Source organism: Ursus maritimus, unplaced genomic scaffold (assembly GCF_017311325.1).
Source record: "Ursus maritimus isolate PB19 unplaced genomic scaffold, ASM1731132v1 scaffold_12, whole genome shotgun sequence".
Taxonomy (NCBI): Eukaryota; Metazoa; Chordata; class Mammalia; order Carnivora; family Ursidae; genus Ursus; species Ursus maritimus.
The window spans coordinates 55,578,309-55,605,126 of NW_024423564.1; the positions used below are offsets into that span (position 1 = coordinate 55,578,309).

General features: G+C 41.6%; 1 protein-coding gene across 1 annotated transcript in view; it reads left to right on the forward strand.

Moving 5' to 3' along the window:
- Positions 1–26,818, forward strand: part of CUNH1orf87 (chromosome unknown C1orf87 homolog) — a 77,686-nt gene that overhangs the window by 45,641 nt on the left and 5,227 nt on the right. The window contains 4 exon segments of the mRNA XM_008690846.2: positions 3,702–3,799; positions 13,050–13,114; positions 21,876–21,955; positions 25,259–25,466. Coding sequence (XP_008689068.1) covers positions 3,702–3,799; positions 13,050–13,114; positions 21,876–21,955; positions 25,259–25,466 — 451 coding nt within the window.

A 26,818-nucleotide genomic window follows, 5' to 3' on the forward strand; every position in this document is an offset into this window, starting at 1 on the left:
TTTCTGAAAAGCACCATAGTCTTTCTCATCTATTAATCACACATGATTTTTTTCTGCCTGGACTTTTCCCTGACCCCTTAGTCTTCTGGTAAACTCTTACTCAGTTTTTTATGTTCCAAATTGATCTTTTTCCTCTGTTAGGCATCCGTGACAGGACTCCTCTATACAAGTTTTTTTGTTTTGTTTTGTTTTTTAAAGATTTTATTTATTTATTTGACAGAGATAGAGACAGCCAGCGAGAGAGGGAACACAAGCAGGGGGAGTGGGAGAGGAAGAAGCAGGCTCCCAGCAGAGCAGGGAGCCCTATGCAGGGCTGGATCCCAGCACCCTGGGATCACGCCCTGAGCCGAAGGCGGACGCTTAACGACTGAGCCACCCAGGCGCCCCTCCTCTATACAAGTTTTGAACCTAGATTTGTTGTTTGTTTCCTTCCATAAAGATAAACAAAGATTAGTTTTTTGTCACTTTTAAAATCTAGGTTTTATTATTATTGAGCTCTGTTCAGACCAACAGATGAGGAGATGACTGCCACTGAAGAGATAGTTTGTTACACAGTTTCCAAGGCAAGGGAGCATGGCACACCCACACAGACTCCCCCAGAAGCAGCAGGGGTGGTCAGGAGGCAGAGGGGATGAGGGGAAAATGTGGGCAAGAGCCCTCATTGTGGAATGGGTGAGGCAGGGTAAGCAGATTAAAGATTGGCTAGTTTAAATAATTTCATTGAGCTCTGGGGCATAGGGGCTGTCCCTAGTCACCTAGTACTTGATGCTGGGGTGATAAGGGTAAGGAAATCACTCCCATTAAAGGAAGAGGTTAGTTTGCTTATGAAAGAAAAACACACTTTCAACCCAGTCCTTTACCCTCTCCAGGAATTGGTTAGCCCTGGGAGGGGCAATCACTCCAGGGTTAGCAGGGCCCCAGATGTCAAATCATCACAGTTAAAAAAAACATGCATAATACAGTCACTATACTGAACTTCCTCTCAAAGTAATAACAGTAGCTACTGTTCAGTCCAAGCACTAAATTAGACATCTCTTTTTCTTTGCCCTTTCCTTCCTTTCTTCCTTCCTTCCTTCCTTCCTTCCTCCCTCCCTCCCTCCCTCCCTTTCCTTCCTTCCTTCCTTCCTTCCTTCCTCCCTCCCTTCCTACTGTCCTTCTTTCTCCTTTTCTTGTTTTCTCTCTCCCCCTTCTCTTCTTGCCTCTCCTCTCCTCTCATCCCTCTTCCCTCTCTCTCCTCTCTGTCTTTTCATCTTAACAAATATTAATCAAATGCATACTAAAAGCGGGGCATTAGCTGTCCAATTTTCCCAGCATCATTTATTGAAGAGACTGTCTTTTTTCCACTGGATGTCTTCAATAAATGGTGCTGGGAAAACTGGACAGCTACATGCAAAAGAATGAAACTTGACCACTCTCTCACACCATACACAGAGATAAACTCCAAATGGATGAAAGACCTCGATGTGAGACAGGAATCCATCAAAATCCTAGAGGAGAACATAGGCAGCAACCTCTTCGACATCGGCCACAGCAACTTTTTTCATGACACATCTCCAAAGGCAAGAGAAACAAAAGAAAAAATGAACTTGTGGGACTTCATTAAGATAAAAACTTCTGCACAGCCATGGAAACAATCAAAAAAACTAAGAGGCAGCCCACGGAATGGGAGAAGATATTTGCAAAATTGACCCCAAAAAATTGACAAAAAATGACACTACAGATAAAAGACTGGTATCCAAGATCTACAAAGAACCTCTCAAACTCAATACACGAGAAACCAATAATCAAATCATAAAACGGGCAGAAGATATGAACAGACACTTTTCCAATGAAGACATACAAATGGCTAACAGACACATGAAAAATGTTCAAAATCATTAGCCATCAGGGAAATTCAAATCAAAACCACATTGAGATACCACCTTACACCAGTTAGAATGGCAAAAATTGACAAGGCAAGAAACAACAAATGTTGGAGAGGATGTGGAGAAAGGGGAACCCTCTTACACTATTGGTGGGAATGCAAGTTGGTACAGCCACTTTGGAAAACAGTGTGGAGGTCCCTTAAAAAGTTAAAAATTGAGCTACCCTATGATCCAGCCATTGCACTACTGGGTATTTACCCCAAAGATACAGACGTAGTGAAGAGAAGGGCCGTATGCACCCCAATGTTCATAGCAGCATTGTCCACAATAGCTAAATTGTGGAAGGAGCCGAGATGCCCTTCAACAGATGACTGGATTAAGAAGATGTGGTCCATATATACAATGGAATATTACTCAGCCATCAGAAAGAACGATTTTACAACATTTGCAGCAACATGGACAGGACTGGAGGAGATTATGATAAGTGAAATAAGTCAAGCAGAGAAAGACAATTATATGGTTTCACTCATTTCTGGAACATAAGAAATAGCAGGAAGATCGGTAGGAGAAGGAAGGGAAGAATGAAGGGGGGTAAACAGAAGGGGGGAAAGAACCATGAGAGACTATGGACTCTGGGAAACAAACTGAGGGCTTCAGAAGGGAGGGGGGTGGGGGATTGGAACAGGCCAGTGATGGGTATTAAGGAAGGCACATATTGCATGGTGCACTGGGTGTTATACAAGCAAATAATGAATCATGGAACACTACATCAAAAACTAAGGATGTACTGTATGGTGACTAACATAACATAATAAAAAATTATTAAAAAATAATAATAAAAGTGAGGCATTATTCTAACTGCTTATTTTCTCATGTAGCCCTCACAGAACCTTACAAAGTAAAAAATACTAGTCTTATTTAGTAGATGAAACAATGGGCATGGAAAGGTCATCTCACAGATCAAAGGCAACAGATCTGGTGTCCAAAATAAGTCCTGTTTCATTCCAAAGTCTATGTTTAAACATTATGCTAGGGGCACCTGGGTGGCTCAGTTGCTTAAGTATCCAACTCTCGATTTTGGCTCAGGTCATGATCTCAGGGTCATGGGATCAAGCCCCACATCTTGGAGCCCGTTTAAGATTCCCTCTCCACCCCCCACCCCTCCAACCCCCACGTGCCCATGCTCTCTCGCTCTCTCTCTCTCTGTGTCTCTAAAACAAATATATATGCTAAACTCACAAAACATGCGATCATACCCCTAAAATTCTGACATGTTTGAATCTAAGTGTCACCCACCCACCAACCTGAGAACTGAATTGATTTGTCAGCTAGACTCAGAAAATATTTAGTACCTTGGAAAGTACAATGACATTTTATTCATCGATCCAAGAGAAATTTATTGGGCATCTGGTTTCTAGACTAGTTCCATCATTTATGAACTGTGTAACATCAAGGAAGTGATTTAATCTAAGTCTTGGTTTTGTCATATATGAAATGCAGATAGCAATACTGACCATGCTAATACATCAAGCTTATTTTATAAATCAAAGGAGATACACAAAAATTCTTTGCAATTTACCTGTATAATAAGTATATATAACTTCTAGGTTTTGACCACCCATTCCATCGCTGGCAAAAATTTAAGATCAACATCTCAAAGTTCAATGGCTCTGAGTAATGAGCTATACCTCTGCATCAATCAAATTAAAATTTGCTATTTTTATTTTAATTTTTTACATTTTAATTCCAGTATAGTTAATATACAGTGTTATATTAGCTAAAATTCAAATCTTCATTTCATTATAATGAAACTCCAAATCCTTTCTTATTTTGCAGGTCAGGGCTATATGTGGAAAGCATGGATTATATCTAACTTTGAGTCTCCTGGAAACATTGCTAAACCATCAAGATTTGGGTTACTGTGGTGAAATAAAGTAAGTCGATTTTTTATTCACATAGTCTTCTATTAGGATACCAAACACTGAGATCTGTCTTTAGAAGTTTTATGTGTGAAGCAAACAGTTTCTTTCTTTAAAAAGATTTATTTACTTAGAGCGCACACGTGAGTGGGGGAGGGGCAGAGGGAGAGGAAGAGAGAGCATTTCAAGTAGACTTCCCACTCAGTGTGGAGCCTGATGCAGGGCTTGATCTCACAACCCTGAGATCATGACCTGAGCTGAAATAAAGAGTCGAACACTCAACTGACTGAGTCACCCAGACTCCCCTGAAATAATTAATTTCATCACTTGAAGATAATCAAGGAATATTTGCTTATATTAAGGACAGAGTCTTCTTGGTCATTGAAAGACAAAGCAGGACACTTCAAATTCCAACCATTATGGACTATCAAGAATCAGATTTACCATTCCACCTTAAACAACTAAAAAACGGGACAAAATATATGAAACAATGGTTTTCAGACATTTGACACCAGGCAGCACAGAACAGTGATTCCTAAAGAAAGAAAAATAAATGAGGTAAGCTAAGCTTACTGAACAAGAAGAGGAAGTCCAGAGCCCAGAATTCTTCAGTTAAAGAGATGGAGTTTGGGGTTCAAGAAGGCCAAGGAGGCTAGAATGCACAGTACAGAGTAGTGGAGAAGAGAGATCCCCAGAAAGTTCTCTCTGAAGATTTCTAAAGAGTTGCTTTATTCACCCTCATGAAGCTTGTATTCTAAGGGAGAAGAGAAACAATAAATAAGCTGGAATATGTGATATATATCACGTGATGATAAAAGCAATACAGAAAAGCAAAGAAGGGTAAAGGTTATGGGGAACATCAATCGATAAATAAATGATGGAAGGAGGTTGAACCTAGCCAATGAATTTCTACCAGACCGGCTTTGGGACATGGGAGTTCCCTTATCTAAAACCTTGGGGGTGGTAGGGTAAGGTGGAGGGATGTGGTTAAACTGCAAAAGCAGAAAAGTGGGCTAAGAGCCAAGTAGAAAACCAATAATCATTTTTTCAAGCCCCAAAAAGGCACCAATAAAAATGGAGAAAATGCAAGTATTGGAGCTCACATTATACCTGGTACATAGTATACTTGATTAAAAGATGGGGTCCAGAACCAAGATTCCAGGAAACAGAGATATGACAATAAGAATGACTGGGGAGCAAATGAGGTTAGGCTATGTATATCAATATCCTCAACTTCCCACTGTTTCATGTGCATATCAGAGAAACACACCAATTTCTTTATTCACCTGTCTTTGACCTTTGAATGTTCAAGGACATCAAACCATGAGAACCAGTGAAGAATTGCATTTATAAGTGATAAACCTGTTTCATCCTTAAACAGTCATTGGCTAAAGCTTCTGTGTTGAATTAAATCCATTCCGTTAAGGGCTTTGTATGCAAACCTATATCCTTAAGAGATTAAAGATGCAATTTAGACACACATTTTAGGAGCTGAATGCACGAATCATTATTTTAGTACATATTGTCCATTAATCTGCTGTTCAATTGGGAACCCATTTGGAATGTGGCTGCTTGCTAATTAGCAGGATTCTAGTGCTGAGCTGCTTCCTGATTAAATGTCCTTTAGAATCAATAAAACATCAGGAGGGATTATGGTGATGTGGGATTAGCCCCATCTAACCAAATAAAATGAGTTGTGTTCCCTTCTTAAACTGTCACGTTGCAAGAGCTGATGAGAGGAGCAATTTCACAAACGCTGTTACAAAGTTGCTGTTTTTTGCGTTGTTGGTTTTTTTTTTTTTAAACACTGAGATTTTGTTTTTTGCCATTTGCCTCCCAATTAGCAGAGACATTAGTGATTGTCTGCTAGGGTAAGGCGATTTTGAGAAAGACTTGATTACGATTTCAAATCTCTACTCTGAATCACCCTTATGTAAAATGAGTTCAGGTTGTGTTGGATGGAAATTATTATCCTCGTTCTTGGCCAGGAACATGTAAGTCAGAATTAGCATTTAATGTTTCTGTGTGACTTTGCCATACATGGTAATTAAGGAGGGCAGAGAGAGAACAGGAGGCACACTAATACCCTAAAATTGTATTGGCAAAATTAAATGCTTCAAACCCAGTTTAAAACACAGGCACACAAGCCAAGCTGTGTTGGGGGAGGGGATAAATAATGAAGCTGCTCTGGAAGCTGTGTAAACAGAACACAGCAATTGACGCAGCCACAAGCAGGACTTACCGCACACATCTGGCCCATTATGAAGAGTGCAATTAGGTTGAAAAGGACTGGTTTGATAATCCCACGAACAACCAGAGGATTTTAGGAGATAAAGCAAACATGAGGTGTCCGATTCAGCAATTACTTATAAATGGGAATAGGACAATTGGTAGATAGTGAGCAATTAGAGACATGTTATGGATCTGCCCATCGGCTGGGTCTTGGAAACTAGAGCTGCCTTTTAAGAGTTCATTAATTTTCTTTTCTCTTGCAGAGGTTCATATCCATATGGGGTGAGAATAATAATAATAATAATAATAATAATAATAATGTTAAGAGTCAATGTTTATATACTGCTTACTATATTACAGGCAATATTCTAAGTGTTTTATACATACTAACTCTTTTAATCCTTGTAAGTACTCCATGAGGTAGGTACTATTTTTCAAAAGAGGAAACTAAGGCACAGAGAGGGTAAAATCAATAGGTAACTGATAAATGAATTCATCAATCAGTCTGAGTCAAAAGCAGGCTCTCTCACTCAATGTCTTCATTCTCAATACACCATACAGACTCTCCCACAAGTCCTAGGAATCTCAGAAGCTTCTAGGACAGTGACTAAGCACAGGGGCTTTAGGCAAACCCACTAAGTTCCTTGGCCGGCTCCACCCTTGGGGCTGGTGCTGAGCAGTCTGGATTTGAGGAGGTCAGTATCTTCTGTCCTCTCCCCTAAGACCCACGAGAGGTGTGAGATTCAGATACAAAAGCAAAGAAGCTCGTAAGTTCCAGGGGAAGGCATGAGCCAAAGAAGCCCAGGGACCAGCCCAGGGGTCACTTCTCCTCACTGTGTTGGGCACTTCCCCTGGCCCTTCAGCCCTGGTCCTTGGGGAAAAGCAGCATGAGCTTTGGAACCATATGGGTCTAGATAGAAAGGCATGCTCTGAAACGCACAAGCTTTGGGAAGTTGGGCAAGTAACTAATTTCTCTTAACTTTACTTTCCTCATCTGTCAAATGGAAAAAGAATTCTTTTGTATGGATTTGAGAGTTTACTGCGTATGAATCAGGGAAGGACCGTGCTTCTCACAGTTAACTGGAAGGCAAGAAGAATACCATGCAGAGTTCATGATCGAGAAGGTGAACACAAGGAAGATGGTGGAGATGAATGGGCATCCCAGAGGCTGAGTTAAATAACATAACCAAAGTAACCTCCTGACTTGAGGCTGTAAGGGGTCAATGCATATGGCACCTAATATGCCCCAGGCATGGGACTAGATGCTTTACATGGCTTATCTCATTTCATACTCCCAACAGTTCCATGAGTTGTTTTTATACCCACTTCACAGATGAGCAAACTGAGATAGAGACATTAAGTAAATTGTCCCAAAAGTTGGGCTTCTTTGAATCTTTGTTTCTGTTATTGGCTGAATTGCATCTCCTCAAATTCCTATGTTGAAGCCCTAACCTCCAATACCTTACATAATGACCCTGTTTGGAGATGAAGCCCAAGGAGGCAACTGAGTTAAATAAAATGAGGCCATTAGGGTGGGCCCTAATCCAATCTGACTGGTATCCTTATAAGAAGAGGAAATTTGGAAATAGAAACACCAAAGATCGGTTAACACAGAGAAAAGACCATGTGAGGACACAGTGAGAAAGCGACCATCTGCAAGACAATCACAGAAGCCTCAGAAGAAGCCAAACCTGCTGACACCCTGATCTTGGACGTCCAGCTTTCCAAACCGTAGAAAATAAATTTCTGTCGTTTAACCCCCAGTCTGTGTATTTTGTTACAACAGCCTACCTACCTCCTCCTTGTAGCGTATTTGTACCCTCTCAGCTGGAGAAGATTACAGGATGTTTAAGGGAATGGCTAGAATGAGTAAATGCTTCAGATCATGGGACTTAACCTATGATTCCAGCAGTCCAAACAGAGCTGGCACTTCAGCACTCGTCTATACCACATTTCAACTGAGCTTGGGGGGACCTGTGGGGACTAACCAGATACGAGAAGTAGAAGAGTGTCTCAGAGGCAAAAAGAGTGGTATGTGCCAAGACAAAGAAGCAAGAAAAGCATCGCAAGTTTGGAAAACTGTGAACTATTGGTTATGACTGGAGCGTACATTTCACAAGCTGGAGAAAGGGAATGGGCTTGGAAAGTAAACACCAGCATACTTTTAGTGTAAGCTTGTATAAAGCTCATAAAGAGACATGTCTCCTGTAATTAACTTCACCAAGATTACCAGGGTGTTTCTGTGAAATAGCCCACATTTTGTACGCTTGGTTTGTTGAGGCTTTTGTTTCATTTTGTTTTGATATATAAGACTTACTGTATAAAATGACTTATTGTATAAAATGTCATCCACTTAACAATCTGTGATTAAAATTCCAACGAATAAACAAAGAGGCAAAACCTGCACCAGTAGCAGAAACTAATACGCACTCTAGTGTCAAAATCTAGAAGGAATATCCACTAACTATAAGTAAATGGAATCTGGGAAAATCAGTGAGTTGGCACCCATGCTTTGCCCTGTCTACCTGTGAGAAGTACAGCTGACAGAAGATCTCTCATCCTTTCACCAGACCTCCCTGGATTTGGAGGCTCCAAGTCTTTTTTTTTTTTTTTTTAAGATTTTATTTATTTATTTGAAAGAGAGGGAGTACAAGCATGGGGCTGGGGAGGGGGAGGGAGAAGCAGACTCCCTGCTGAACAGAGAGCCTGACATGGGGCTCAATCCCAGGACCCCAAATCATGACCTGAGCCTAGAGCAGATGCTCAACTGACTGAGCCACCCAGGCGCCCCTGGAGGCCCCAAGTCTTAACCCACTAGAAAATGACACAGGCAGCACTTTCTGTAGCTGTCTGAGGACTGTTGGCCTGTGTCCGTCCCCATCCAAGGCTACACACACATACACTTACTCACACACGGCTTTTCTGTACCTATGCAGAGAGCACAACTTCTAAGAATGACAGAGCAGAAAGCTGGGGTGGGAAGGAGGGGAGGGGCAAACCGGGCTGTGACGTCTGCATTCGATGAGGTGTAATTCCTGGCAATAAAGTCATGTGGGTTGCAGCGGAGAGAGGGAGATCCCTGAGAGTTGTATATGCTGAGTGTATCGATTATGACATACATGTTAATTTCATGTCTGATAATGCAACCCGTCTCTGAGGTGGACCCAACGAAGGGCCACCAGGCATCAGTGGGGGTTGTCACTCGCTCCTTGACTGTAGGGCTGAATGAGCAGTGAATAGAGCCGAGGAAAATCTATGCAACTCATCTGTTGGATTGTGCAGGATGTGAACAGTTCTTCGCTTGACAGTGAATAGAGAAAACCCCAAATATGAAGCCTAATTTAAAAAAATACTGCAGAACATGGAAAGACAATGACAATCCTGCAGACTCCAAATAACAGCAGGTTTTTGAAAATAATCTACTCTAAAAACTAGGAAACCTTTAGAAAACCATTGGTGTTCTCTGTAGGCCATATGGAGCCATGTCCTCTATTGAAACTAACTGGAAAGTAATAAGCACAATAAGCTATTAAAATGAAATTCAGGAAGCACTAAAGTGAACAGAAGAAATTAGAAAGAACTCGGTAAAACATGGACAGTTACAAGGAAACAGAAGCTTCTACAAGCCAAATTAAGAAGCCATCAGGATTGTAGCTATGTGTGCTGATGTACTTTTAACTAGACTATTTGGGATCATTTCTCTATATATACATATACTGAATCATTATGTTGTATACCTGAAATTAATATAATGTTACGTATCAATTATATCTCAATAAAAATTATGAGACAAACAAGGAAATCTGATTATTGCTAGATATTCAATGATATTAAGATATTTGTATTACATTTTTAGTTCAACAGACTTTTTCTATAAAGGGCCTGATAGTAAGTGTTTTGGGTCTACAGTGTGTTTTCACTATTAAACTATGTCACTGTAGCCTGAAAGCAGCCACAAACAACACATAACAAAAGGCTGTGTTCCAATAAAATATTAATTAATGAATTTTTTTGAGAGCAAGCAAGTGTGAGCAGTGGGGGGAGGGGTAAGGAGGAGGGAGAGAGAGAATCTTAAGCAGACTCCATGCTCAGTGTGGAGCCCAATGTGGGGCTCGATCCCATGACCCTGAGATCATGACCTGAGCGGAAACCAAGATTCAGATGCTTCACTGACTGAGCCACCCAGGCGCCCTCCACTAAAATATTATTTAAAAAAATAAAAGAGGTAACCAGGAATCAATAAAAAGTTAAAGTAACACTAGAGAAAATCTATTACAGAATGTCAAACTTGAGAGGTTTCCACAAAATCTAGAAAAGAAAAACTGAGACGAAAATGAGAGAGGATAGGAGACACAGAAGAGTAAGAATAGAAGTTGAACCTAAGAGGCCTTGGCATTGTGGAAGAAGAAACTAGAAAAATGGAACAAGAACCAACAACAAAAGCCACAGCTGAAAAAACTTTGCAGAGACGGGTAAAAAGAAAAGAACCCTCTGTGTACAGATCGAAAGGACTCAGCATGACTAAGCTAAATAAAGAAAAAAATGTATCCATGTCTATCCTGACAAAAGTTTTGTGTTTACAGAGACAAAGAAAATTACTTAAGGATGTAGGCCAAAACCAAAATAAAACTAAACCAAAGCAAAGGAAGGAAAACATTAATTTTAAACGAACCCAAATCAGACTGACCTCAAACTTCTGCAGTAATGAATTTCAGAAGACACTGGAGCTGTGTTCATGAGAAAAAATGTCACTGAAACCAGATTATATTACATTCACGTGTAAGGCCATACGATACAATGGTTGAGCATGCAGGATTTGGAGTCAAACAGCCAGAGTTTAAATTCTGGCTACCCCATTGATCAGTGTGTCCTTGGACAGCTCATTTACATGTTTCATAGGATGGTTGTCTCCATTAAATGAGATAACGCACACAAAGTACTCAGAACGCTTACTAGAGCCATTTTCATTTAATAACCTAGTGGAAGGTAGAATTTGAACTCAGATCTGCCTGAATCTACAATCATGCTCACAGACCTTGTCTTCCAGTCCTGAACTGACTCTCTATTGGGAGTTTATCACCTGCTTCTGTCATTTGAATTATAGTGCCTGTTATGGTAACTGGAACCATTGTCACATTTAAATAGTCAATGGATCTTTGAAGGTCCTAGGGTAATGTAAAGAATATAGAAGAAAGAAAGAATTTAATTAAAAGGACCTCAAGGATTTCATAAATCCTATATACCCTTTAAATCCGGCAGGGTCCAGGCTCAATACTTAGAAAAATTTCCCCACGGGCTCCTCCCCCTACTATCGGCACTATTCAAGAAGGGGCAGAAGAGTTTCTGGTGCTGTTGGTCCAGATGCATTATCTCATATTTAATAACTCCTAACAGCTCTGAAAATAAATGTGCAACATGGAAACATCGATGGATCTAGATTTTTGTTGTCGTGTTGTTGTGGCTGTTTTTCTAAGGGTCAGAAGATACTGTAGCAAGCAGAGAAGATGGGAGTTGCTTCCACTGCAATTCACTGAAAGTGAACTGCTAACATCAGACCTTTGCATGATTATTGATATTTCTCCACTGTGCTGCTTTTCCAACTTTCCCTGTGTAGCCCTTCAGCAGCTGATAGAGTAAGCAGCTTATCTGCCTTGTGATTCTGCATACTGACACCTTGTGTATTCTCTTGGCCGAACTGACAGGAAGCTCCAGAGGCTGTATTTCCACACCAACCGAAGAACTTTTCTGACTTGTGATGTCATGTATAGGAAAAGTTTTAGGAGGTATAAGCAAAACAATGAATCATTTTTATTTAAAGAGAATAAAATCACATGACATTCAAACTCTTCTAGAAAATCCAGGGCTTTTTTATCTCACAACTTGGTCTTTGCGTTTGCTTGACTTTTCTGATGGGCAAGGAGGAGATAAAAATTCCCATCAGTGGCAGTTTGGTTGTCAGCAACAGAAACTGCCTTTTGTTAACATAAGCAAAATGAAATATTTTGAAAGGATATGGAGTTATACACACAACTGGGGGAAAATAAAACTTTGGGAAGAACGAGAACCAAAAATTAATGAGAGATACAGAGACATGGAATGGGAGAGAGGGAGGAAAGTGGGGAGGGATGAGTGGAGAAAGTGATAAACGGATAGAGACTAATTAGACAAGGTGAGTCACAACATGGGCCAGGGTAGGCTATGGGGCATTGACTATAGTCCATCATCCCAGAGAAGAATATATTTGTATATAAATGGAGGCTAGATGCCGGGCAAGCAAATACAGGTGATTTTCACTACCAAAGTGTTGCTAAAGTACCGGTAAGCCTTCAATGACTGTCTGACTATCGCGCATACATACGTTGCTTAATGCAGTTGCTGCTTGCGGATTTCACTAAATATTGTCTCTTTGCTCTCAGAACCCATTTCTATCCTCTCCTATGTTTTCTCCTGTATCGCAATACTTCCCATTCTTGGGAAGGCTACAAAAGAACATTTCTAATTCCCTTGACACCAAATTTCTGGAATTGATTTAAGCTCCATCAGTGAGATGCAATTGGGTGAGATTTGAAAGGCAGAAGGGGTGAGGGTGGGGCCAGGGACATTTTAAGTATTTATTTTCCCGAAGTAGTAGCAACTCCAGACCCTGGCAGGCATCAGTTTTTGCAGTGGCCAAAACGCATTTTGTACTGCCTCGTCACCAACCTCGTGGTCAGGGACGACTGAGATGTCAGAATTTCCCGCAGTTCACTGGTCTCCAGAACTGGTGAAGCCTAATCCTGAGCCTAGTAGCAGGTGCCAACCTCCATTCTACTAACCCCTGCAAGAATTCTGTAGGCACCTCATTTCCTATGGTAAAGCCCTTTTCTAGTAGAGACCCCTACAGTAGTTTCTGTTTCCTGAATTATACCCTGAATGATACAGGTATCAAAAAGCTCCTTCAATATCACTATTAATATAAACTTGACCTTTATTGCCCATTCTTCCAGAGCTTTCTACATTGATCACCAATACCATGTTTCCTTTTCTTGCACAGATGGCAGAATTTTGTGGAGCTGTTGAGCAAAGCTGCCTCCGATTTGTCACGTGATTTGCCTACAGGTGAGTTTGTCGATTTTGTACCTTGAGGACGTCCCATTTCTCAAAGCTACTGCTGACTCTACTGCTTTGCTCCGGTGGTTTGCTTGTTGGGTTTCACCTCATTGCTCTCAGAAATGTAAATGGCTCAGCAGTGCAGAAAAAATAAGAGTCAGAATTGCCTAACCATTCTTTTAGGCCAGTGGGATCATAAAAGGCATAATTCTCCAAGTCGTATTATATCATGAAGCATTCTCTAGTGAGAGCCTTTCAGATGAAAGCAGCACTTACAGAAGAAGTGGACATTATTTATCAGAACTTCAATTGTACAGTCCCTTTGATCTAGGAAAGCCATAGCTAGGTAGTTACCCTACTGGCATCTCACAAAAAATAAAAAAATAAAATAAAATAAAATAAAATAAGTTTAGTAGCATTTTTTAGTAAATGCCTCTAAAAATGGAAATAAACAATTTTTTAAAAAATTAAAAATAAGAATGGGAAGAATGAGAAATCCTTCAGGGACAATTTAATTAAATTACAGTATATCCAATTGATAAAGCTATGCAGCTGTAAAATAACACGGCTGGCCTTGCTACAGGAAGATTTCCAAGACATATTAATAAGTGAAATTATAAAGATTAATTTGGGCAAAATATTTAGCAATTAGCAAGTTTTAAATATGACAGGTGAAAAAATATGCAATGAAAAATATGAAAAAATTGATATTAATCTGCTGTTGCAATTTCTCTATTTACTACATTCATCAACCATTTACTGATTACCTTTTGGATCAAAATACAAGGTACTGAAAGTTTGAGAGGAGGGGTAGTATCTCGGTTTGCATTGCAGCAGAACAAGAACCTAACTGGGTATTTCAAACAGGGAATTTACAACAGAGGATTGGGGGACTGGTTGTACCAGCATTAGACTGAAAGAGCGAAAAGAGGATGGTGTGTGTATTGATTTCCTTAGGGACGCCATAACGAAGTGCCACAAACGGGGGGCTTAAAATAACAGAAATCTGTTCTCTCACAGTTCTGGAGACTAGAAGTCTGCAAGCAAGGTGTCAGCTGGGCCACGCTCCTCCTGAAGGCTCTAAGAAAGAGTTCTTCTTTACCTCTTCCAGCTTCCGGTGGTTCCAGGCATTCCTTGGCTTATGGTTGCTTAATTCCACTGTCTGCCTCGGTCTTCACAAGGCCTTCTTCCCTCTTTGTCTCTTTGGTGTCTCTGTATCTCCTTTTTCATAAAAAGCCACCACTATTCATTGGATTTAGGGCTCTCCCTAACCCAGAAGGACATCATCTTAACTTGATGACATGTGAAAAGATCCTGCTTCCGTGATTCACTGTTCATGGAACACGACGTCAAAAACTAATGATGCGCTGTATGGGGACTACCGTAACATAATAAAAAAAAATAAAATTAAAATTAAAAAAAAAAAAAGAGCCTGCTTCCAAGTAAGGTCACATTAACAGGGACCAGTGGTAGCTGTGTTTGAAGACATTATTCAACCCATGACAGTTGAGGTCACCTGGAGCTTATGAGTTGTCGAAAGCAGCTCTCATCCTGAGGGTGGAGGGAACATAGTGAAGGGTGTACTATTAGCAGAATCTTGCAAGTGCTACTCCGTAGCTGATTCTGGGATCTCCAAGAATATGCCAAGCAGCCAGAGAAAGAATTCTGAAGGAGGTGCCACACAGCTGGTTACACCACGTAGTTGGAAACGCGGGGTTTCGCAGAGGGGCTGGTGCTAGGACTTCTGACAGAACGCCATGTGGTCAATGCTGGGCCTACTGAATGGGAGGTCCTGCGGCTATTCATCTAGGTTTTGAATTTTCACATAAGACTTGCGCTGGGAATGTTGAAAACACTTCAACAGTCTCCTTCAGACCCAAGAGCGAAGTCCGGGAGGCTTCTCTGACAGCTCAAATCTTAGCAATGGCTAGCTGTAGCAACAGCAGGAGCTCTCCCCTGCTGCCAGACACTAACAAACTCCAAAAACAAGAAAAGAGTACCTTTACTCTTCCCACAGTCTAATCTCCCTCCAAACGTCCCCCATTGCTGGAACTCAGCCTGAAGCCAGTGAGCCAGGGTACCCGCGAAATGCAGTTGCAGATCCCCAGCCCGGAATTCCTGACAAGAGAGGGAAGGGAGGTGCTAGAAGACGACAGGGTGATAGCGAGTGAGGGTTCATTTCTCATGATGTCATCTATAACTTCAGAGAACTTAGTTTTGTGGAAAAGGCAAAACAAGTACATCAACAGGTGATTACAACCAATGTTTAAATCAAATATTTCCTCTTTCTCTGATATACAGCCAGGTTACTTGATGCATTCGTTTGCTCGGATGGCTTAAACAACAGATGTTTATTTTCTCATAGCTCTGGAGACTGAAAGTTCCAAGTTTCGCCATCAGCAAGTTTGGTTTCTTCTAAGGCCTCTCTCCTTGCTTGAAGATGGCCTCGTTCTCACCGTGTCCTCACGTGGACTTTTCTCGGTGCACGCACACCCCTGGTGTCTCTTTGTCCACATTTTTGGTCTTATGAGAACACCAGTCAGATTGGTATCTTCATTTTAATGACTTCGGTTGGACTGAATCACCTCTTTAAATGGCCTGTCTCCAAATACACTCACATTCTGAAGTACTGGGAGTTAGTGCTTCAACTTATGAATTGCGGGGGGGACAGAAGTCAACCCATAATGTATGACATAGAAGAGTTTATAACAAGAGGAGTTGAAGTCTCACTTTTGCAACTAAGTAACCACCTTACATTGGAACACTTACTTTACTTCTCTTGGACTCATTTTTCTTATCTCTAAAATGAACTGAAAACATGAAATTAAAAAAAAAAAAAACCACCTGCCCTATTGCTCTGATAGGGTGATTACAAGTATGACAGAGTTTTTTCGTCAGTATTGCACTCCACAGAGCAGCAGGACTTTAGTGATACTTCTGCGATATTGTTGTTGTAATAGCCTGTTGCTTACTGGGAAAGCTAATGCCTTGATCTCTTCCCATTTCTGTATTGCTGGGGCTTTGATGATTAAGTGGTCTGAGGCACTGAGGGGGGCATTTTATTTGTCTGTTTACTAGCTCCACAGGTGAGTGTTATGAAAGAAGGTACATTATAAGAAACTAAAGGCAGCTACTCCTTTTGGGTGTGAAGAATTGTGAATTTTCTCATTCCTGGGGCCTGTTTTCACTCAAAGATTCTATAATAACCTGTTAAAATGACTCATTTTACATACACTGCCTTATATCACAACTATCTCATCTGTACTCACAAGAATCCTATAAACCTGTTTTTTAATGTACACACAATAATCACATAAATAATATCTGTGACTTAGGCTAAGGTCTAGAATGGACTAGTTTACAGAGACCAAACCTCTCGGCAAGATCAACTAGACGACTAGATAAAATACAAAACAACATCTCTTTGAAAGCTATTATTTGGAATTCAAATTGAATACCAGGAAGAAAGGAGGAAAAAACCCTCTGGAAGAAGTTAATATCATATAAAATCTCTAGAATTATTTATACAAAATGTCCAGCATTCAATTACAAATAATCACAAATGATTAAAAAACAGGACACAGATTTCCAAATAACCGTAATTAATATGTTTAAAAAAATGGATAAGATGGAGAATTTCAGCAAGTAATTTGAATCTATATAGAATATCTAGAACTGAAAAATATAAAAACTAAATTTTTAAAACTCACTAGATGAGCTGAACGGAAGGTTGAGTATAGATGAAGAGAGGATTAGTGAACTGGAATATAGCTCGGTAGAAAATATCCAGACTGAAGCATGAAGGGAAAATGAGGCTAGAACATACCAAAAAAGTGTATGAGACAGATAAGGAAATGGCAAGAATGTCGCGATACATCTAATGAAGTCACAGAGAGATAGGAGGAAGAGAACAGAGCTGAATCAGTATTTGAAGCCGTTGTGACTGAGAAATTTCCAAAAGTGATAAAAGACCTCATGCCACCTATCCAAGAAGTGCTATGAACTCCCATGAAGACAAATACAAAAGAACTTAGACTCCTCCAAACAAGCTATGGTCTGAGGTCTAAAATAGTATTTCATGGGGCGCCTGGGTGGCACAGCGGTTAAGCGTCTGCCTTCGGCTCAGGGCGTGATCCCGGCGTTCTGGGATCGAGCCCCACATCAGGCTCCTCCGCTGGGAGCCTGCTTCTTCCTCTCCCACTCCTCCTGCTTGTGTTCCCTCTCTCGCTGGCTGTCTCTATCTATGTCGAATAAATAAATAAAATCTTTAAAAAAAAAATAAAATAGTATTTCACAAAAATGAAGTATGGCTCCAACTTTGAATCTCTTCACTGTGGAGCCTGTGAGTGAGGAAGAGGAAGAAAAAGCATAAAGCACAGAGCCGGGTTATAGTAAGGCTGCTAATGGGGGGACATTGGAGGGAATAACCATAGCTTCAGAGGCTCATTGATTCCCTCAAACATCTCTTGAAGACCTATCGCTCGAGACAACACAGAAAAATGACTAAGAGTTTAATCCTCCCTTTTATTAAGGAAAAAAAATATATCCATAGTAATTCCCACTTAAAACTACTTAGAGGGACGGAAAAGCCAACTCAGTTGGTTTAGACAATAAAGAGGTTTGGTTTATGTACATAAAAAGTTTGGCAGCAGCAAGAGCTATAGGCTGGTTTGATGTAGTCATTAAAAATGTCAAAACCCAGGATCTGGTTTCTTTCTGGCTCTCTGCTCTGCTGTGCATGGTACTGGCATCATCTCGAGCTCTACATGGTGGTGCCTCCAATACTCCAGACACTTCTTCAATCACAAAATAGCTATGGCAACCAAGGTCATCGTATCTTCCCAGCACTCTCTTTTGGCCAGTCCTCCCCAGAAGGAGAATTTTACAAGTTGAGAAACTACAGCAGCGGTCTCCTCTAGTCTCAGAGCCTTAGATTACACTGAGTTTTATGCCCACCTTTGAGCCAAGATTGTGATTAGGACACCAGGACAGTCTTCAACTAATCAGAGACCAACCTCGGAGTTGGAACTGGGTGTCATTCTTACCAAACTGCAGCAGTAGTTTGCTTTCCCCACAAAGCAAAATAGAGTTGCTATCACTAGAAGGGGATAATAAAGAAGACAATTGCCAGAGAAGAAATGGATGGTGGAAGAAAAAAAAATTAATTCCAGTCACATGCATGCCCTGTGAGGCCCTTCAGTTCTGTGAATACTTAACCCTCTTCCCTTTTCCTCCTGCTTCAGCGAGGCTCCCCTCTCGGCTACTGCCTGAATGCACCAAACACTCCTCCCTCCCTTGTGACCTTTGCCTTTATGATAGCTTTTTCCTGAAATGCTCTTTCTGCAGACCTTTGCATGCTTTCTCCCATGTTCCTCAGGGCTCTGTTTGAATGTCACTTGGAGAGGCCTTTGGTGAATTCCCTCCCTAAAATAGCAACTGCCAAGACTCTCTACCCCCATAATTGGCTTTAGATGTGTTTCTAGCACTTATCACGACTTGATGTTATTTTATATATCTGTTTGTCCTCACCACTAGAATGCGCACTCCATGGGAAGGTTCTGTCTTGTTCATTGTATCACAGTTAGCATTTAACGAATGTTTGTTGAGTGAGTGAATGTATCAGAATCCAGGCCTAACCCTACCTCTGTTGTCTGAAGCAAGAAACTGAAACTGGTGTTGCCTCAGCCCCCTCATTTGTAAAATGGAGATAATCTCTACCTCAGAGTTATTTATATTAAGAAAACCTGTGAGAAATGTCTGGTATATAGAGATGTTTAACATATATTTATGTTTCCTTCTCATAAAAGTTTCATTCACTAGGTCCAATGAGGCCAGAAGTCTTTATTTAAATCCGTTGTTTTCTCCTGTGGCTTCACTTTAGAATTACCTAGGGAATTCTTTAGAAGTCCTGAGCTGGGTTTTCACCCCTCGAGATTCTGATTTAATTGGGCTGGTGTGCCGCCCAGGCCCTGGTAATTTTTAAAGCTCCCCAGGTGTGAGCATATTAGCAGCCATCGCTGAAGACCACTGATTTCAAGTCATTAGTTGGGGGGGGGGGGGGGTAGGGTTGGCTGTGTGACTATCAGAATCCACTGGAAGCCCTGTAAAACCTGGCCCTTCCAACACCTGGAAATCTCTAGAAGCCAGCTTGGCTTATTTCCTCCAGTACAAATCATCAACTGGCAGACTAGACAGATGGTTATTATTTATCCTTCCTGCTGTGTTAGAAAAAAAAATTAGCTCTGCCGCGGGTTTCTCAAACCATTTTTACATGTGCAAACCATTATCTTTTTATATGCTCCTAGGTATTAGAAGGGAGAAAGGGAAGCTTAAGAGAGACCAGGGAGACTAGCTTGGATTTTCTCCTAATGTAACTTTGAGAAGCGCAGACACCAGAGAGAAACTGGCCTGGGACAAAGACTAGGTTCTAGATCTTATGGCTAAAAGGGATAATGTAGAGGAACAGTGCCCAGAAAACTGCTTGGCACATGATAATTAATGTGAAGTCTTCTCTTCTGGGGAAGCTAGGCTGGTTTAAGATCATATGATAACGATAACGCGTAACAGGTAATAATCCTGGCACTGAGCATCTTCCCCGTGTTAAGTATTTTGGGTCACTTTTTTTTTTTTTAATCTCCACAATCTTCCTGCAAACTGCTGGTTCCCTTTCCACAACTGACAAAATTAGGATCTGAAAGATTGCAGCTAGTAAAGGGAAGAATCAGGATTAGCATTTGGGTCTGACACCAAAGTTTCTCTTATGTGCTATGTATACTGCTTCTAGAATCCTTTTAACTCTCAAGTTTGATAATTCAGAGTAATTGGAACCTTTTTGCACCTGCAGCAACCAGAAAGCTCTTCTTTCACATACTGGGTGAAATAAGCAGGGGCCAGGGTTACTAGGGGATGATGGGTTCCCATGACAAATTTTCAGCGATTAAAGCAGATCTGTCTTGAAGGGGCTGCCTTAACTGGCTATCATGATTCTCATTAAGCATCTATTAAGTTTTACTCTATCTAGCATCTGGGTTAGGGATGGGAGGATAAAGAAACACGGAGAAAAAAATTCTCCTCCCGTAGGGCCCGAAAAGGAATTGGGAGAAATAGACGTACATATTCAGCGGCTTTAATTTTTAAACTCCCCATGGCCGTCCATTTAGCCTACAAGCAGGCACTGAGTACTTATGCTAATGCTGGGTGCTGGGGCTTCGGATGTTATGAAGTCACATTGTCTTCATCAAGAGACTGAGGGGGGAGATTCATAATGATCCATAGGTGCAATATTAAAAGTGCAACAAGGGGCGCCTGGGTAGCACAGCGGTTAAGCGTCTGCCTTCGGCTCAGGGCATGATCCCAGCGTTATGGGATCGAGCCCCACATCAGGCTCCTCTGCTATGAGCCTGCTTCTTCCTCTCCCACTCCCCCTGCTTGTGTTCCCTCTCTCGCTGGCTGTCTCTATTCTGTCGAATGAATAAATAAAATCTTAAAAAAAAAAGTGCAACAAAAGCTTTTTAATCTGACCTGTGAGTTAATTTACATGAACACCCTTCCATAGATGACACTCTTAGGCAACATTTATTGAGCACTTGCTATATTCCAGGTGTTTGCTTTATAGTTTCTAGCCCACTTAATCCTCACAATAATCTATGGATGGCATTAGCCACCTTTTACAGAAGTGGAGACTCGACACAAAGAGGACAAGTCACCAGGCCAAGGTCACGCAGCTCATAGAGAAAGGAGCCACGACTGACTCAAACCCAGGGCGTCTGGCTTCAGAGCCTCCACTCTCCACCGCTACGTTACACTGCCACTCTCCACCTTTGTAAAAAAAAACTTATTGATTGAACCATCTTTATTGAAAGTAGTGAGACACAACTCAGAAGCACATGCATATGTGAATTATGCACCAAATATGGAAGCCGAAGCTTCCAGAAATCTGTACTGTGTGGTCGTTGCATGGATTTGTAAAATAAAGAAGTCACCAAAAGTGCTAGTGATGAATGAATGACACCCGCCATAAGCCTAAGAGGACCTGAGCGGAAGGTCTCCATGTCTTTTTCCTGGATTCTAAGGAAATGTCTATTCATAAGGCAGCAGCCTGAGCAAGTAGCCCCTGGGCGGTAGAATCGTCTGGGTTAGGGATGCTGTTCAAACCTCTGCCTGTACAGCACCTGTGAACATTGAAAGGGGTAAGGAAGGGGGACGGCAAAGCTTCTACCTGATCCTTCAGGCACACACCTGCGTGGACAGAGGGGCAGAAGTTCCTGCTTCTCTGGAAAGAGGCAGAGCTATGGAAAGAGGCCCCTTGCCGCTCTCCAAACTGGAGAAGCCCTCTTGATTCAAGGCGGTTCTATAGGCTGTTGCCTCTGCTTTTCTGGAACAATCTGCAGTGCAGGAGGCACCACCAGCATCACTTTTACCTGGCAACTCCTCTTCATCCCTCAGGCCCCCAGTTTACGTGTCACTTCCTCCAACAACCTTCTCCCTCCTCCCCCACTCCTGCCCCATCCCAAAATAAGTGTAAATATTTTCACCTTTGGTTGTGTTTGTGGTGTTTTGTAACCAAGTAATCATTGTGAGTGGTGACTCAGCACCTACTTCCCCTCTGTGAGCTCCACCGGGGCAGGGCCAGAGCTTTTACCTACCGGTGTCTCCCTCTGTGCCAACCATATAACAGAGCCTCCACCTTCTCCTGGCCTGGGTGCATGCGTGTAGGTGCTAACACGAGGAGACCAAACTAAACCCTTCCATGTTTTTCTTTCTTGTCTAGGAAAGAACGTAAAGAAAACCTCTGGCGCGGCAATGCAGGCTGAAGTCCCTGCGATGTCTCCAGGCGAAACAGAACATATGGTGTGCACCTGGCTACACAGAGCCGGAGGAAGGGCTTCACCCATCCCTTGCCTTCTAGTCTCTGACGCTGGGTGGGGCCCTCCCTCTTGGGTTTTTGATTTCCACCCAACACCTTGATGTCAGGCTCTCTTTGACTTTGAGACTCTGCTCCAACACAGAAGAGAGGCAGAACTGTGAGAGCGTTTGGGTTGGTTCCTGGCCCAGCTGGTAGGCATGCAGAAATCTCTCAACGCACCATGAAGGGCCCGCCGTCTGCCCCGAGAAACTGGACTTGTAGCATGGATACAGGTGTCCTTCCAAAGCCTGTGACCAAGCCACCAACTGCCGTCAAAATAAAAGATGGTTATGAGACCTATTTTAACATCTTAAGCCCAGCTTCCAGAAACTGAGGGTGACCTTTTCCCCAGACATCACATTTTAAAATGTAATGGGCTCTTTGATTTAAAAAAAAAAAAATCTGGCAAGCAGTTAAAATCCGTTTTAATATTCCCAGCACTTAGCCAAAAGAAGATGCAGACAGAATTGAAAAACAGCCTGAGTTTTTCTGTTGTTGTTGTTTTTAAAATGCCCGGATTAGAACATAATTCATCTTAAAATGACGGGAGGCCTCTTCATGCACTTCACACTTCGAAATATTTTAGAAAATAGTATCCATTTTGGCAAGCCTCTTGCCACGCAAGAAACAACAGCAAATGCTTTTCTCCTTGAGTGTTAAGTCTGTTGTGAATAAGATTATAAAAAATATACTTTGCTCTTTTATTTTGCCTCTTGTTTGAGGATTTTACTGCATCTCTGCAATAATTGATTCTTCTCACATTCCTCTATAAGCAGCATTCATTGCCCCACTTTTAGAGGGTGAAATTGAAGCAGAAGTTTGGTAAAGCACATTTCCTCTTTTCCCAGAGAAAATCATTTATTCATTCCCTTATTCATTCGGTTAACACGTCTTTAGAACAAACTATGTGCCAGCCGCTAAGCAGAGCTTGAAGGTCCACAAACGACGACCTCCCAGGCCCAGTCTCTAGCTCTGGTAGAGGACAGAGATACTGCGACAGTCACAGTGCCCTCTAATAAGTGCTGCGATGGATAAAGAGGTTACAAGGAATCACCCCTCACCCTGCCTGGGGCTCTGGGGAAGGCTTCCCACGAGAAGTGAAATATGAGCTGGGTCTTGAAGGATGAATAGAAGCCCAACCAATCAGGACATGAGTGGCAAGAAAGGTTCTCACGACGGAGGGAACGGTGGGTATAAAGCATAAAGGTATCCTGTAGCTTCATTTTTTTCTGGTTTTAAGTGGCTGGAAAAAGATTGGAGAAAAGGATGTATACACACGGCTGAAAGAAGAGAAGCAAGAACAAGAACTGGCGTCGTCTTACGTGCCAAGGAATTTGGACTTTATCCTGATACAGTGGGACCAAAACAGTATAGGGTGTGTTACTTACTCCGTACTTCTTTAGTTGAGCCTAATTCAGGTCCATACAAATCCCCCCTTCCCCTGCCTTTCGTGGTCAAAGAGAACGTTGAACTATCTGAAAGAATATGGAAATTTATTGAAAACCAGCTTCTCAGATCCAAGGACCTCTTTGAATTCTCTAAAATCATCCACCAAACTCTATGCAAATGTGCATTTCGCTGGATAGATTATCTCAAGTTTGCATCTGGATTTCTAAAGTCGTCCAAAGCTCTAAAAAGTATAATAATCCTATTTATTTACTTTATGAAAACTTTCAGCTGTTTCTCAAAGTTGATTTTATCAAAGTGGAATTCTTTTATAGTAATCTCTTACAATTTACTGGTTGCTGGTCACCCATATGGTTACAATTTCATATAGCATTCTCTTCTTTCAAATAAAACAGTTCTTCACATTCCCCAGCAGCAGCTTAATGCATGTTTGTTAACAAACTCAATACCGGGTGTCGTATTGCAATTTCCATTCTTCAGAGCTATGGGATTTTCACAACTTATATGTGAGAAGTTTGAGACAAAGTTACAAAACTGGAGAAATTCAGATATTTGAAAATTGGGGTAAGCACAGATATACAGAAGTTAGAGACATAATTCTATGGTAGGTTAGTTAAGATTATTTGCATTGAGGTGAACAGAACCAACTCTACCAATTTAATATGTTGGATACAAAGGATAGACAAGCGTATCACGCTACCTAAGGACAGAACCATAACAATAAACTAAACTCAGAGACTTGAACAACATCATGACCTCCTGCATGTTTTCTCTTCTCTCTGCCGTCAGCTTCATATCCTCTACCTATCTTTCCATCTGTCTGTCTTTCTCAGCAGACCATCTTTTTCTCATTTCCAATACACAGAGTGGAAAACCTGCTAGCATTCCTGCATCTCACATAGAATGATCTCTTTTTTTCTATCCTTCTGTCTTTATCTCTCACAAATAGTTCCAAAACCATGGGACAGTGTGTTTATTGGCCCATTTTGCATCTGATGCCCAGTCCCGCGCCATGTACTTACACACATGGCGATTCTCTCCACAGCCATGGAGACAGGAAGGATGGGCAATTCCTGGAGCAGAGGGCTTGGGCTGATCAAACAGTCAATGTCCACGCTCTCTCTTCATGGTAGGTGATAGGATGTCTTACATGGTGCAGTGGGGACTCATCCGTCTACTTGTTCTAAAAGCATTTCTGTTTTGTGCTGGACTTGGAGTTAGAATACCAAAATGAGCTGGACGTACCTCTGTTCCTCCTTCTAGTTTTGTGTCTACCATTACTAAGGTCTTAGTAAGTCCACTCCCCGGGCCGCAGCTTCCTTCGTTAGATGGACTGGCAGACCACAGAGGCGTCTTATGGTTTGTCAGAATGAGCCTATAAGCCTGAGATAATATCAGTACTGTTTCAATCACTTTTCGTCAAGAATCTCACACTCATGATGCAGAGGTTTTCCCACCAAGAAATTATAAGCATTGCCTGAAGCCTATCCCCTGTGTACCCCACTAGTAGAAAACAGAGTGGAATATCATGAACAGTCTCAGTTACAGAAACTTTTGTTTTGTGTAAATCAGAAATGTAAACTGAACAAAGTCATGATTTCATCCTTCCCTTAAAAAAAAACAAAAAAACAAAAAACGACTCAACATAGTAGTTTATATCCAGCAAGAATTGGCAGATGTGGTCCTATGGCACTGAGGACTTGAAACACATCCTGTAGCTTTACAAAGCCAGACCTTGCAATAAACCTTGCTAGCTGTGTGGCCTCCCCTTTGGCCAAGAGCCTGGAGGAGCTTTGTGTGGTGAATGTATTGCCAGTGAGATGCTTGTGTTGTTTTGGTAGAAAACTCCAGAAGAGGAGCCGCAACCAGAAAACCCTCCTGCTGAGATTTCCACCCCCAAAGATCCCCCGAATGCTCTGAAGGTCAGGCCAGTCTCACAGCCTGTTGTGAGTCCGACAACGAAGAACGAGTCTGAAGAATATGAGACATGGATCGACAGGTTCAGGGAGCTGGAAAATGCCCTCTACCTACGTGATCTGAGTCGTACAGGTGAAGTGAGAACCTCGGAGCTGCTACGCCTTTCTATTTGCATTTTAGTCTGGAACGGACGCCTCCTTTTCTTGCACGTCTTAACAAATACAGTTTGTATGTAAACCATGTGCACTGGCACCAGGAGCACAATTGGGAAATTCAAAGGTGAGTCAGAGCCAGACATGAATCCCCCACCAGGTCACTCACAGTCGCTTTGTGTCTTTGATCCTCCTCCATTCAACTACTGGAGTGTAACCTACAATCTGGTCTTGTAACTCCCAGCTGAAATCTTCAGCACGCCCACTGACGGGCTGAACTCCAAACTCCTTAGCAAGGCAAAAGCTGGTTCTGTCCACCTGACCAGTCTCTTTTCCTTCAACTGGTAATCTCTCAGCTTATCCTACCCTATCATAATGAATAACTTGCCTTCCTCAAACACACTGTGCTTTCTCCTGTGACTGCTCCTTTTCTCACCCTATGCTCTCCATCTGAGCTGTCTGCCTCTCCTCTTTCTACCCCACCCCCTGCCAACTCCCCAACTTGTCCACCTGACTAGCTCATGCCTAAACACGTTTTAGGTTAGAACTCAGGCTCTACTCCTCTGAGACTCCCAAAATTTGCCCAGACAGATCTAGGCTAACCTTTGTCTGGCCTCCTAGAGTTCTTTAACAACCATTATCATATTTGATATATATTTTTTTTCATTTGGGGACTTCTTACAATCTCACCAGTAGACTACATTCCTTTTTTCACCCTTGCACCTTGCACAATTCTGTTCAACTTTTTTTTTTTTTGAGGGAACGAAGAAAGGAACGAATGTAAATACATAAACAAATCCAAGATGGAAGGTAATAAATACCATTACAGTGTGAAATGTGGGCACTCAGAGAAAGGAGTATTCCTTCCTAGTGATGTGATCAGGGAAGGTTATATTCATGTGAAATTAACCATTAAAGATAAAAAGCAGCTTACATATGAAGTAATGAAATAGACCTTTCTGGCAAAGGTGTATGTTAGCCAAGCAAAGTGTTATGTGTGAAACTCTGTGCAGGAAGTTTTGATTGGAAAGACTATAAGGGCAATTAAGAAGAATGTTAAATGATAAAGGTAGAAATATAAGATTCCAGATCTAGGAGGATCTTAGGTGCCAAACCAAGGAATTTGGATTTAGTTCAAAAAGAGTGAGTAGCTCTGAGAGTTTCTAAGCAGGGAAATGGTAGGATGAAGTTGTATTTCAGAAAGATCCTTGATGGTTGTGTGCAGATTGAAGGAGAAACTGAAAGTAAGGAAAGGAGTAAGGATTTGCAACGTCCACGTGAAAATGAAGTCCCGAACAAGGTCAGAAACCTAGGGAAGAGGAAGCAGGTGCA